This window comes from Sciurus vulgaris (assembly GCF_902686455.1).
Source record: "Sciurus vulgaris genome assembly, chromosome: 8".
NCBI classification, from domain to species: Eukaryota; Metazoa; Chordata; class Mammalia; order Rodentia; family Sciuridae; genus Sciurus; species Sciurus vulgaris.
In genome coordinates, this window is record NC_136468.1 from 36,292,709 (window position 1) to 36,307,033 (window position 14,325).

At 38.3% G+C, this 14,325-nt stretch overlaps 1 protein-coding gene across 1 annotated transcript in view; it reads right to left on the reverse strand.

Annotated features, from left to right (window-relative positions):
• The window catches only part of ST7 (suppression of tumorigenicity 7), a 316,094-nt gene that overhangs the window by 45,309 nt on the left and 256,460 nt on the right, over positions 1-14,325 (reverse strand). Inside the window, 1 exon segment of the mRNA XM_079150519.1 lies at positions 12,482-12,596. Coding sequence (XP_079006645.1) covers positions 12,482-12,596 — 115 coding nt within the window.

A 14,325-nucleotide genomic window follows, 5' to 3' on the forward strand; every position in this document is an offset into this window, starting at 1 on the left:
AAAGTTCCATGTTTCATTCTGGGTGGTGGTCAGATGGGTGTATACATAAGTACAAAGTCATTTCTCTCTATACTTAAGATTTGTACATGTTACAATATGTAATTTCTACCTCAATAATTTAAAAATAAACCCTAAAACTCTGTGTTCACCCAAAGCTCTCTTACCAGTTCAATCTCTGGAACAGTTTGCCCTTTATCATTCTGTGCACTCCATTCTCTCTATGAATACTTATCCAAAATCACTAATTTTGCCTTCTATTACAAAACATTATCCAATTATTTCTCAAGTCCCTTTCAAACGTTAAATGGTTGAACTCTCTCCTCTGTACCACTTTTTTTCTAGGAAAGATACCTCCAGCTCAATTGACATATTTTTCAGAATTTCTTAACCTATTTTTGTTACTGGACAATGGGTCATTTTAAAAAATTAGAATTAGAAATGTAAATAATTCTTTAAGTCTCCTAAATTTGACTGGCACAGAGCTCAGAGGAAATGTGCAGTCTGAGGAGCTAAAGCGACTAACCCTCTCTGAACACCAGCTGGGAGAACCCCAGGACTCCTCATTTGTTCCTATGATTTTGTAGCCGTTAAAACCCTTCAGAGTTCATTCAAGTTGATTTCACTCAAAATTGGTTCTTTCTTTCATGTAGACCATAAAACTTTTCTGAAATTTTGAAAACCTATAGGCAGGATTTCACATTTAATTCCATTAAATTTTCAATCTTAAAATTCCACCTCTATCATTAAATTCTGTGGCTTTGGCACATCACTACAGCATATTTGCCATCTTTCTGATTCAGTCTACCACCACCAACTTTGCACTATCCATACATTTCACAAGCATGCTTCCTCCCCATATGATCAGGACCCTCATCAAAACTGCTGCTTGCATTCACTGAGGGTTTAGTATGGGGAAGGCACTGGTGTTAATGGCTTATACACATTATTCTATTCAATCCTCAGAGTAAACCTATGAGATAGGGTTACCTGTTAGGGGAAAAGGAAGCATAGCATGGTTAAGTTATATGCAAATTCACATAGCTAGTATATAGATGAGCCTTCTCCACAGGACTTTAACTGTGCTATCTTGTCTCCAAGGTCTGATGACAACAATATTGACAATGGAAATACCAAGAGAGAATCTGGGAAGAGGATTCTAGTGATCACTATCAATTTGCAACTGTCTGCAATGATACATGTGCAACTGTTCATTAATTAGGTCTTATGACCACATTGCTCCATGTTAACTCAAAGGATAGCATTAAAAAATATTATCAAATGTTTTGTTCAAATAAAGACATAAACTCTTCTATGACATCCCTCCAATTTAGAAATTTAAAATCATCATTTAAACTAATAAGATACACATTTAAGTACTACTATGTAGAATCTAAATATTTTCATCCCCTATCTCATCTGCATTTGGTACAACTTCTTTAGTATATTCATGTTAAATCTGCAGTCACTTGGTTTTCTTCTAAGAATCCATAAACTTCATAAACATATTTTCTAGAATTTTGCTGGGGTTGACCTATTTGCTAAAATTTTAAGAAATGAACCAAAGTACTGAAGGAAATGGAAAATAGAATGAATAGGTATTAACTTAATACAATATTTTATGCTCAAAATAGTACTTCCATAAGACAGAAGCAAAGAAGTGGACATTAGGCCAGGATGGCTAAGGTCATTCCCTTCAACATCTTTTTCTTTTTCAGATGAAGAAATACAAGCCTGGAGAAGCTAACTGATATTTGCAAGAGCCACCAGCTAATTACTAGCGGGGGGTATCTTGAAGACCATGTCCTGCCCCTGTCCAGGACTTCTGGCAGTGAAACTGGCTTTGCTTTCCCTGACATCTTTCTCATGCTTTCTTCTCGTTCTACTTGGCATGTGGGGGAACAGCTCTCCACATTCAAGCTTCAAGACTTGCTTCCTCTGGACTTAAGCCTCCCTAAACACCTACGTGTAAGATTTGGGTCTCACTTGTATATACAGACTTAGCTATTTGTCATTCTGATGTTTCCACATACTTTAATCATTTGTGTTTCCTTTGCATCTTTTCCATTGGGAGTAACCGTAATTTTATCTTTTAGGTTCCCATTCTTCCTGAACCATTTCCCAGTTAGAAAACAAATCTCCATATATCCTATGCCAAATAGTGTCAGCACACAGTAGGTTTATTGAATCTCCATCTATAGATTCATATTTATCTTTCCTCTGAATTACAAAAAAGAACATAGCTGTAGCTTTTCGTTGTTATTGGGTTTTGTTTGGTTTTAGATTCAAGGAACATATACCTATGATGATATTCCTTTCGTTTACTATTTCTATTAATCTCCACTTACAGTTCTTCCTTTGGTAGGAATTATATCCAGGGTGTTACTCTTGGGCTTTGTCCACTTTACCAGGACCTGAAGTGTCAGCAAGGCAAAAGTTTATCAGAAGTTTTGTTTTAGCAAATGAAATGTGTAGATCTACCTTGGCAGGCATTCACATCAAGGACTTCACTGTTCAAATTCGACCTTTCATCTAAAGTGTAGGTGAATATTCCACCTGTTCCCCACTTTCCACATTTTTTTCCTTCATGTCATTGTTATGACCTTGCAGAAGTAGGTAGGTGTTGATGGGTTATGTGGACACTGGAAGCCTCTGTCTCATGTCTTCGTTACACTCCCCAAAGAGATTATCAGAGGTTTGTGCTGTGTCTACATCACCCTCAATTTGCTCTAATTAAGAGGTCACCAGAGAGCAAATGAAAATAAGTGGTTATAGTTTAAAACAGGAAGTCTTCCTTACCCAAGAGACAAAAAAGTTTCTGCATCAGAATTCCTGGTTTTTTGTTTGTGTGTTTGTTTGTTTGTTTAAAGAAGAAAAAACAAAATTCTATTAACAATCTTACACGAGTGTTGGAAAACCTTGCAAATCCTTCCCTATAGGATAAAACAGTGGCTTGCAGCAGAGTCTGAAATCACCTCTCTGGCCCTCTTCAATGTGCTCCACTTTTTCAGGGCAAAGAGCTTTCACCCTGTGCTGGACTCTCAACAATTTCAAGTCATCCAAGGACAGGTGTGAAGCCACAGTTCCGCTCTCAATGTGCAGTCAGACTGAAGCCTTCCTCTGCTGAAATTGCCCCCAGGTCTCTCAAAGGCCTTTAGAATAATACCTGAGATGGATTCAAAGTCCTTTGAGGTCTGGCTCCTAGCTAACTCACCTAATGCATCTTTTATCCTTCAATGTACACATTCTCCATCTCTCTGCTCTGTGGGATACAAGGAGTACCACACATAAGTTATGTCAATTGTTGTGGTGTAGACGTGACCTCTTTAGACGTCTTCTAAAAGCTCATATGTAGGATGATGCAGGAATGTTCAGAGGTGAAATGATTAGGTTATGAAAGTTGTAACCACTGACACAGATTAACTGGACAGTAACTGCAGGCAGGTAGGGTAGGGCTGGAGGAAGTAGGCCACTGGGGTGGTGTCTTTGTGGTTCTGTCCTTGATGAGCAGAGCTAGCGTGCCCTCTCTGTCTCTCTCTGTCTCTCTCTCTCTCTTTGCTTCCCGACTGTCATAAACTGAGCAGCTTTCTGCCACCACATCCTTCCACCATGATGTTCTGCCACACCTCGGGCCCAGAGCTACATAGTCAGCTAACCATGGACTGAACCTCTGAAACTCTGAACCAAAATGAACTCTTCCTCTTCTAAGTTGTTTTTGTTAGGCATTTTAGTCACAGGGACAAAAAAGTTGACTAAAACAATTGTGCCCCTGCAAGTTCCAGTGTGCTTTTTTTGGCTGAAACATCTTCACTGTGGTTCAGTTCGGATAGCACCTCCTCTGGGAAGGTTTCCCTCACTTTCCCTGGTTGGGTGAGGTGTCCCTTCATTCTTGGGTTAAAATCTATCAAATTCCCTACACTTTAGAGCAATTTTACTCTAAATTTTAATTTAGAATAAAAGTGTGTTTCTTTATCAATTTCAACACAAAACAATTTTAGAAATAGAGTTGGTACTCAGTGTTTGTTGAATGAAATCCTAATTAATGTACAATCTCAAATCTCTTGATAGTAGCATCCTTTGATTTGGAAACACTTATATCTAATTTAGTTCTTGGAAACCAAAAGTGATCAGTGTTGATGTGGGGTTTTAAGAGGGAATCAGAAATGCATTATTTCTCAACATGTTACCACATTTGTCTTTGCTTGTGGAGACCCGGCACAATGTGCTCTGCTGGTGCTCTAATCTAGATGTCTATTTGAAACAGCAGTAGAATACTTCCTTCCTGCAGTAGGAAGGAAAAAATATATAAAAGCTGAAACAAGACTGAAGAAAAGTAGAAGAATCTTTGGCTAAAACAAGGAAGCCCAGCCACACCTCTCCCCACTCCTTGAGGACCCTTTATTGGAAGGATTCTGCTGCAAGTAAAGGTCAACTTAGGGAGAATGATTAAATTTTTCAAAAGTCATAAATGGCTCATAATAACAAAAATTCAATGTAATAATCTTGGGAGAAAAACTTAAGGAGTAAAAGTTTAGATAGGATGAAACAAGTTTTAGTGAGAATTTTTTTTTAACCTAATTTTCTTCTGTTCATCCACCAAAAATAGCAATCAAAATGTAGCTTAATCTGGGTGCAGTGGTGCATGCCTGTAATCCCAGTGGCTTGGGAAGCTGAGGCAGTAGGATCACAAGTTCAAAGCCAGCCTCAGCAAAAGCGATGAGCTAAGCAACTCAGCAAGTTGTCCGGTCTCTAAATAAAATACAAAATAGGGCTAGGGATGTGGCTCAGTGTATGGCCCTAAATTCAATCCCTGGTACCAAAAAAATATATAGATAGCTTAAAATGGATTATTACTGTTACTATGCATGAGATAGGTCAATTGAAGATTAATTTTCATATCTATGTTTCTAAAATTCAGTGGTATTATCCAACATATAAATAAATCTCAAACTTCCTCACAAATGAAGACACTATGTAATTGTGGCATGGACATCAACTGATTCAGTCACTGACCACAGATGCTCCAAATGACTACCCTAGTACACATAGGTCTGAGATTAAAGGACATAGGGCTTACTCTCAAAGACTTCTTCCTCTGCACTGGCCAGAGCAAATTCCTAACAGATACACTGAGCACTGCTTCATCTTCATCAAACACATCACTTGTGTGTGTGTGTGTGTGTGTGTGTGTGTGTCTAACATCTTTCTCCATTACAGTGAAAACTTGATGACACATAATAGGTCATATTCATATCTGAATCCAGAAGCACTTTAAAATATCTTAAACATAAAGACTTGATAGATTTTTGATGGAATATGAAAAAATTATTCTAATTACACTGTGTAGTATTTTAGGATGATAAAGTACCAAGTACTCCAATTTGAAAATCCAAAATACAAAATGCTTCAGAATCCAAGATGTTTTAAGCACCAAAAGTTTTGGATTATGGAGCATTTTGACATCGGATTATCAACTATGCAAACGTTCCAAAAGAAAAAAGAAAAACAACCTCCAAAATCTGAAATAGTTTGGTTCCAAGCATTTTGCATATGGGATACTCAACCTGTATCCCTTTCCTTGGTCAAGCAACAGATTGACATACTTGAAGCTCATGTTAATCCAATACACGTATCCTTCACAGATGCTTTTGGAACTATGAAAGAAACAAACAAAAAATGGCAGTGGGGGATGAAGACAAAAGTAGTCCCCTTCTTCTTCAGAACCTGTTCGTGGAATGTGATGTGTTGTTACTGTTTCATTTTATAATATGGATGTCCTACGTGAAAATTTCTCTCTTTACTCCCACTTATGACATAATGCAAAGAAGACGACAGATAGAGAATTCTTAGATTTTTGTTGTCACTGTTGGTTCCAGACAGTGTGAGGTCTTTTTGTCCCATGTTCAAAAAGTCAATTCAAGGTCCCTTTTCAATTAGAGCACAAAGTTTACTAAAGAAATAAAAAGGATTGATATACAAGAACCTGAAAAAAAAAAAAACTGCCACCTGGGATTTTGATGATTCAATCAGTAAATTCTACATGACCTTAGTAATTTTGGTCAGAAGGAAGGGCAGACAACACACATTCAGTTACACCCAGAAAAATTCATTGTATGCTACAAAGCCAAACACCAGATGTTATTGCAACTTTTGGACTGGTTTGCCCTAGGAGGTCTGTCAGAGGGCCCTTCTGTGGCTGGTGCCTTGAAGCCAAACAGTGCAGTTTCTGTGATGGTAATGGTTGGCTGGGGAGGAATGCTACCTTGGTAAATTAGAATAACTGGGCAATAAGGATTATAAAGCCAACATAAATATAGAGGGTTTGTGCATGTGACAACTATGTGAATTACAGATGTATGCATTCATAAAATGTCTTCTACATCATGAGGGGCAGAAGCTTCTCATGCATGCAGTCCTCATTGAAATGACATTTATCATCAGAACTCTTACAGTCCTTTACCTGACAGCCTATTATTTGCTCTAAAGTGACCTCAAAGGCCTAGTACTCTTGACAGATCTACCTCTTGGTGTCCAAAATCAGCAGGGTATTTAGTCCAAAGTTGTGCAGAACCATATTTCTCAGCAACTCATGATTACTTTCTTCTTTGAAGTAGCAATTTGGTTCATTTGCTCATCTTTTATATAAAGATTATCTTCAAGCACATTCATGATCTTTCAAATAACAGCAAGCCCAGGGAAGGGAGCTGGTCTAGGTTTAGAGCTGCTAAAAGGAACTGGCAGCATTTCAAACTCTATTTTGCAAATGCAGCCTAATTTTGTAGTGAATGTTTCCAAAGCTGCTTGTGCCTGTGGCATCAAAATTCACATCTCACACTTGACCAGAAGGTACTGTTTTGGAGGTATGGACAACCTGACATGTAGAGTGCTGATGAATACAGATCTCATCCCCTGGTCCTTCTGACATCTCAAATCCCTCCTATTCTTGCTTACTCCTCAAACATAAATGGAAAACAGACTGACCAAGAGACACAGTATCCAGTGTCCATTTCAGTGATGATAGTTGAATAACTTTTGCTGATTTTAAGGCCATGAACAAGGTTTATGAAATTTTTACTTATAACTACATGCTTACTCTGCAAAACAATATCAGCAAAAGGCTTATTCTCTGAATAGTCTGAAAAAAGATTCCCTAATGGCTTCCTTTGCAACTTCTGTTTTCAATCTACTGGGATGAAAATATTTCCTCCAGTGTTAGAAACACACCCCATTCTAAAAAGTATACCCTTTGCATATTACCAGATGGCAGATAATAATGCTAATTTAGGATGGACTTGATGGCATCAATAAAAATGGTATTGATATAGTTGTTATATTTATATAACATTCATGACCATAAAAAAGAACAGCTGTTCCTTACAAGGAAGTTTCTGCCCCCAAATTTAGGACAATCACTAAATGATTTAATGGCATAAATATCCAAAAGAGCTTGGATCTCTATTTCCATTGGTGCAATTTGCTCCAAGGTTGAAGTTGCTCTGAATCCAAAGAAACTATCTGTCTTTTGACCAGGAATAAAAATCCCTGGCATTTCTGTTTTCAGTTTTCCAAAAATTTAAGAATGAATGGAGATAAATTTAAGTACTTCAGTTCTTATCAAATATCAGTATGTATCTTATTAGACACTCAATTGATTTTAAAAATAGGCCATGATACTGCCTTTCAGGGGAGAAGAAAATTGGGCTCTTATTCTCACATTTCAATGACATTTTGTGTATGGTTTCCTATTTGAATGAGATCGATTAAGAACTCTGAGGTTCAGGAGTAACAAGCTGAGTTCCTTAGAGTAGCTAACCATTTCTGAATTCTTAATTTGTGTATCCCATGAAGTTCTAAATACTTAGCATGGATCAAACTACTTTAATCCTCATAACAAATACCAATAGTGGAATCTTGGGTAATTTGCTTAGCCTTTCCAAACCCCGATGTAATTTCCAGAGAGAAAAAGCAAGGCTTAAAAGATTGATTTGTTTGAGTTCACTCAGTGAGGACCAGAAAGGCCAAGGAAGGACCCAGTCCACCTCATCACCACTGCCCATGTCTGCTTTTTAGAATTAACCAGAGGTAGGCAGAGCTGGACGCTCCAGAGTACCCTGTAGTCCTCATGTTCACTTGCACCCTGTGATTCTTACTTAAATGAACAAATGATTATGAATAATAAATGCATGGATTCTTTTCCATGCTACCACCCTAATCTTTGAGACTGACCTCTTCAACCTAGATGGCTGATAAACTTTTCTGGAAAGCAATCCAAAGCTCATGACAACTTCTGTAATGGCTTCTAAAAGAAGGTTCTGATGAGCTCATGATCTTGAAAACATTGCTGTCTCTATAACAAATGTATAACTGAAAAAAGGGTGATAAATCACAAATTAAATGAGCACTACACATTAACTTCCCTTTGTGAGACAAGAAATCAAGCACAAATTGATTGAAGATGGAAAGCTACAATTTGAACACCATTTCAGAAAAAAAAAAGTAAAAACAGATACACTCATTTCTTAAAGAATGATTTGAAAGAAATCTTACAAGACAATTTGGCATCACCAAAATTCTGTACCACTGCCCTAGACCACATAATTCATGCCTTTGCAAGGTTGAGAGAGGCAGAGCGCATGGCTTCGGCAAAGCTTATGTTTATGGGAAACACATGGGCTCTACAGCTGCTGGATCTGGATTTGAATCCCAGCTCTGCAGTTGTCTAGGAATGTGTGGTCTTGCAAGTTACTTAAACTCACAAAGCCTCAGTTTCTGCATCTGCTAAAAATGGAAATCCTGCCTCTAGGCAAGTTATTGTGAGGGTATACATGATGCATGTGATATGCTTGGATAGTTTCTCAATAAATTGAAGCTAATAATAATAAGTACAATAGTATTAATAAAAAATTCTTAAAGAATAATACTGTCACCAGTAGAGAGTATGTGATGTTTAAGCACCTGGGCCAGCAGTGAACCCCTTGGTTTGTATCCTTGGCTTTCCTTTCCTCCTGGCATTCATATTACACTTAACAATGATCTCAGGTGATCTCTTTTCTCTCATAACACCTAGATGGCTTTACTTTGACATCTTAGGCTCTTCCTGTGAGCAAGATACTTTTCAGCCACATCACAGCTATAAAGTGGAGCTAACAAATACATTTGTGGTGAGGATAAATGTGTTCATCCATGAAAGCTTAAAATCATATCTGACACTGACACATTGTAAGAACCCAATAAAGGTTAGGAATTGCTGCTGATGATGTTATTTTAGTCATTTGGTGAAGGTCATTACAGAACCAGGACCAACCACTTGGATAAAAACTGCCCACATATAATGTTGGTTAATAAATTGGAAATAGAATAGTATGAAAATTCCTGGCAGGAACCAGGCAGTGTTTCAGACTAATGGCCACAATAACAAAACAGAAGACGTTATCTCAAGGGCAAAATCAAAATTAGGTTGCAAATTATAAGAAGGTTCAACCAATTAACCGGGTAATCCTAGTAGAGACCCAGGATTTCCAAAGTGCTTTACTATAAGAGGAGTTTGAGAATATTAAAGATTTTCGAACTCAAAGCCAAACCTTTTTTTTTTAATGGTAAAGAAGAATGAGCAAGGAGAGTACATATTGCCTTCCTCTCTTCCCCTCAAACATTTCCTTTTCCTCCCTGTGTCTTGTCATTTTTCTAAATCCTTTTTTGACAAGGTCTGAAAAATAGCATTAATCCCATTGTGTCACTTCCCCATCTACTATTTAAGACATTCAGCCACTAAACAAATGTAGTTAAGAAGGACTGCTGTACTTATAAACCATCCAAGAAACAGCTACCCAACTAGAGGATTCCAGTTTGCAAAGATAACATATAATCCTGTTGCTTTGGGTGTGGCTTTGTGCAGAGGGATGGAGGGGCTGGAATTCAAACTGCTATCTCCAGCATCTCATAGATAAGAAGGATGACACTTGAGCCAGGATGAAGAACAGGGTGTCCCTATAAGCTGTCTGGCCTCCAAACCTTCTAAAGCACCCACTTCCTTGCACAGGGCCAGATAAGGGGCCAGCAGCTCAGTCGAGGTCCTTTAGCTCTCCAGAAAAAGTAACAGGGAGGAACTTGAAAGAACCTACTTCATGGTATGGGATGAGGAACAAGAGGCATGTTTTTCAACAGTCGTGAGTGGCTGCAGCTCACCCCTCAAGAACAGTAACTTCAGCAGCCACTTCATTATATTTCTACTGTAAATGATACAGGCCTGAGCCAAGTCAGCACCAAACTCCCTGCAGAATTCAATGGAGGTTAGGTCATCCGCACTCTATTGACAACTGCTGAACTGAAAACCCCTAACAAGGCATCTCAGCAACAGTATGTGGCCTGCCACTAATGAGGCTCTTTTTCCATGAATAATGAACAAGAACATCATCTCTGTTGCCAGGTACACAACATAAACAAAGCTCAACACAAGGGCCTTGATATGGTGAGTTTGTCCATTTGCAACAAAGGAAGTTTTCACAGTGTGAGCCAAGCTTTAGTGGAGGGTGGGACAGGCTGTTGTAACAAATACTATGAACATATGTTATCAGAATCTAATAAATCAGCTTTTGGTTGTTGGGGAACAGAGGCTGTGCAATAGGACACAGGGAGACAATGAATAGCTCCAAATGAGTTCATTTCTTTATTTTGCAATCAGTTTTATAACACAAGGCTGATGATTTCTGTAACGAACTGAGATCTTCATGAAAGGAGTCTTATGGGATTGGTGATCCCAAAGGTGCTATTGGTTAAATCTTTATTTCTTACGCCCCGATATATCAGGCTGAATACTGGTCAGCAAAGGGATAGGAACACTGGAACCTTGTTGTGGCATCTGGAAAAGTGGACTGCCACCTGAACCCATGGGCACAGGACTAGGTTCCTTTGGTATTAGAAAAAGCTCAGTGTGTGGGCATTGTGGCTACAGGAAAGTCTCAGCCTAGGCTCTCAAGCTTAGACCACTGTTCAGCAGAACAGTAAGATTCCAGAGAATAAAAGTGAGCTGACATGAAGGCAAAACAGTCTTTATTTTGTTTACTTTAAAGTTCTCCACAAATACTTTTCTCTTTCTAAAATCACTTCCATACTAGGTAGCACATGTCTTCTTACACAGGGAGCTCATGTCTACACAGCAGAACAATGCCATCACTGGCAGAGGACATTCAGTTCCCACCAATCCGAACAAAAATTTGAAACAAAAGTCTCACAAGGGCTCAGTTCCCTGAACTCTAAGGGAAACAGCTCCAACCCATTTCAGAGATTCCTTATGAAGAATGTGAAGATATAAGACCCAAATGACACAGTTTGCCCTACATGCTTGAAGAATTCCTGGGGGCTTTCTGATCTGAATAATTCTTTAAATGAATTAAACATGCTTACTAAAGAAAGAATATCTTATAAAACAAAAAATGATTATGCAATATAAGTAATCATGCCATAATATTCATTTTACATGCAAACACATTTATTTCTGGGAGCAAGTCAATGAAATAAGACAGAATAATATGGAGTTTTGCAGAGATTCTAGTAGCTAGGTCATGGCAGGTAATTACAAAGATAATTTTTGTGTGTGTGGTATAAAGAATTAAACCTAGGACTGCTTTACCACTGAGTTACATCCCTGGTTCTTTTTTATTTTTTTATTACTTAAACAAGTGGGATCCATGTTGTTTCTCTATTTATTTTTTTATTTTGAGACAAGGTCTTGCTAAGTTACTGAGGCTGGCAGCAAACATGCGATCCTCCTGCCTCAGCCTCCTGAGTCACTGGGATTACAGGCATGAGCCACCATGCCTGACTTATGCAGATAACTTCTGTACAAAGAATCGACTGCTAAGTTCACATATAATGGTAATATGAGCAGAAGAGTTTAAAATCTCTAGGATGTGCCAGTTTATTTTTCTGGTTTGTTAAGAATAGGAACCAGGATGGTGCAGAGACGTTAAAGTCCATTCTTAAAAAGAAATGGGGATAATCTGCTAGTGAGGAAAAGACCCAGGGCAAAGAAGACATAATTTTATCTTCAAATATTTACTGAGCTGTCACAAGCACAAGGACTACTTTTATATTGTTCCAGAGGATAAACATGACCAACAGGCAGTGGTCACAAGAACCAATGCGGTGTCACAGCAAGACCTCTACTGGTCAGAGCTGTCCCAGACCTCTAACACACTGCTGCCTGCAGAGTGACTCCTGACCATGAAGGAATAGAGCAGAGTAAACATAACTTCCTGCTGGGGAGAGTACCAGGGGAGTGTGTGGGGAGGGAAGGAGAGAACAGGGGCAGAGGACACCTGAATTTCTAAGATCATCATGAAACTGTAGGTGAAAATTCTTTGAGAGGAGCGTTATCTAACGCCATGCTACTTGAAATGATCCTTTCAGTTTAGTCACTGGGACATGTCAAGAAGAGAGGAGTGAAGAGAGGAGTTCTCAAGAACATACAAACAGCAAGACTCACCGTCATACTTTGCTAAGACTGCCTGAACGTCAGCATATGCTTGGAGTTCCAGAAGGGCTTCTAAAAGGTTTTCATGGATGTTGAACATGCTCAGAAGGGGGAACTCCTTCATTAACTAGAAAAGAAGACATCAAGGAATATACAACATGATATTTTGATATACACAGTGAAATGATTACTACAGTCAAACATTTTAAGAAGTAAATATTTCTTTTTGATTTTCTATACCAAGGATCGAACCCAGGGTCTCTCATGCATGCTTGGCAAGTGTCCTACCTCTGAACTTACATTCCCAGTCCTTTTCTTTTATTTTGAAACAGACATTCACTAAGTTGCTAATCTAAGTTGCTGAGGCTGGCCTTGAACTTTTGAACCTCCTAACTCAGTTGCTAGGGTTACAGACATGCACCACAGAATCAGGTTTCTTATGTTTTAAAGCTATTACTGAAGCATAATATTTCACTAGTATAAAAATATGATTCATAACACTGGATTATAAGTTTTCACAATAACAATTATGTTTTAAAGCCTTAAATAATTTTTTTCCTGGCTTTTTAGAAAAATGGAAATTCTGATTTCAGTTTAATGAGTGTGCTTGTTTCTGGAGATCAAGCCCAGGGCACTATCATGGAACTACAGTCCTACCCCAGAAAAATGGCGTGTTTGACTTTGTGAGAAGCCACCTACAGTGAAGAAAATCCAAAAGGGAAAGATTTTCATAAAACAAAACAAAACAAAACAAAACTGAAGAAGATGGTCAATAATAACAAAATGTTATAGAGAAACCAAATAAGATAAAAGCTGAAAAATAACTCACAGGCTTTAATGGATCACTGGTAAGCTTGTTAAGAGCAGTTTGGATGAAAGCCGGACAATAGAAGGATAAGGAAGCAGGCACTATTCTTTTGAGTATCCTGGGGGCAAAGGTGAAAAGAAAAGTAGAAAAGTAGCTAGAAAGTAATACAGTTGAGAGAAAATTTGTAAGTAGGGATGGGGTGGTGGTCAAGAAAGAAGTTCACAAGTTTCTGCCTCATGGCCTCAATAAAATAGGAGTCAAGATTGTCTTCTGAGACAAGGAGTAGGTGGTGGGAGGAAGTTTAAAGAGGAGTGAAAGCGCAGACTAGCCACAAAGGAAAGATATGATTAGGTGAAAAGAGGAAGATGGCGAAGGCCATCTCCAGGACCCAAAAAATGCACACCATGAATTTACAGAGGCTATAACTGTCATGGTTGTCCAGTTTCAGGTAGCAGGTGCTCAGCAGCCCAGGGACAGCAAGATGTTTAATGATGAGGTTAAGCAGTCTGGGCAGACCAGATTAGGTTCCATGGAACATCAAGGAGCGAGAGAGTTGACTATAAGGGTGAAACAACGGTTAAAGGAATGGCCCGAATCTTCTAGGTTGGAAGGAGAGGAAGTGAGGTCCAAAAGGAGTTAAAATAAATAAAATTGAACTTCACTGGAAAGCAAAGACAAAGAAGAAAGGACCAAGAATTTCAGAGTAAAATCTTAGAGAAAGGTAGAAGCTCATTGTAAAAGACAATCGGGTCCTTCATAAAGCAGTCACACATTTATGCTGCTCCATTAATCTCCCACATGGATAACTGATTTCTACTAGAAAGACTTGTAAACAATTGATAGTTCTTTTTAATGTCAACATCTTTAAAGCAATTATGCTGAGAGAAATAACAATAAAAAACAGGGTAATCCACTGCACCATGCAAGAAATAAGTGGATGCACTGCTGGGACTTCTTCCTTTATTAGGAACATTTACCATATTGTTTTATTTTTTAAAGCCAAGAATCATTTAGCATATCTTTAAAAATAAATAATATTCTGCAACCC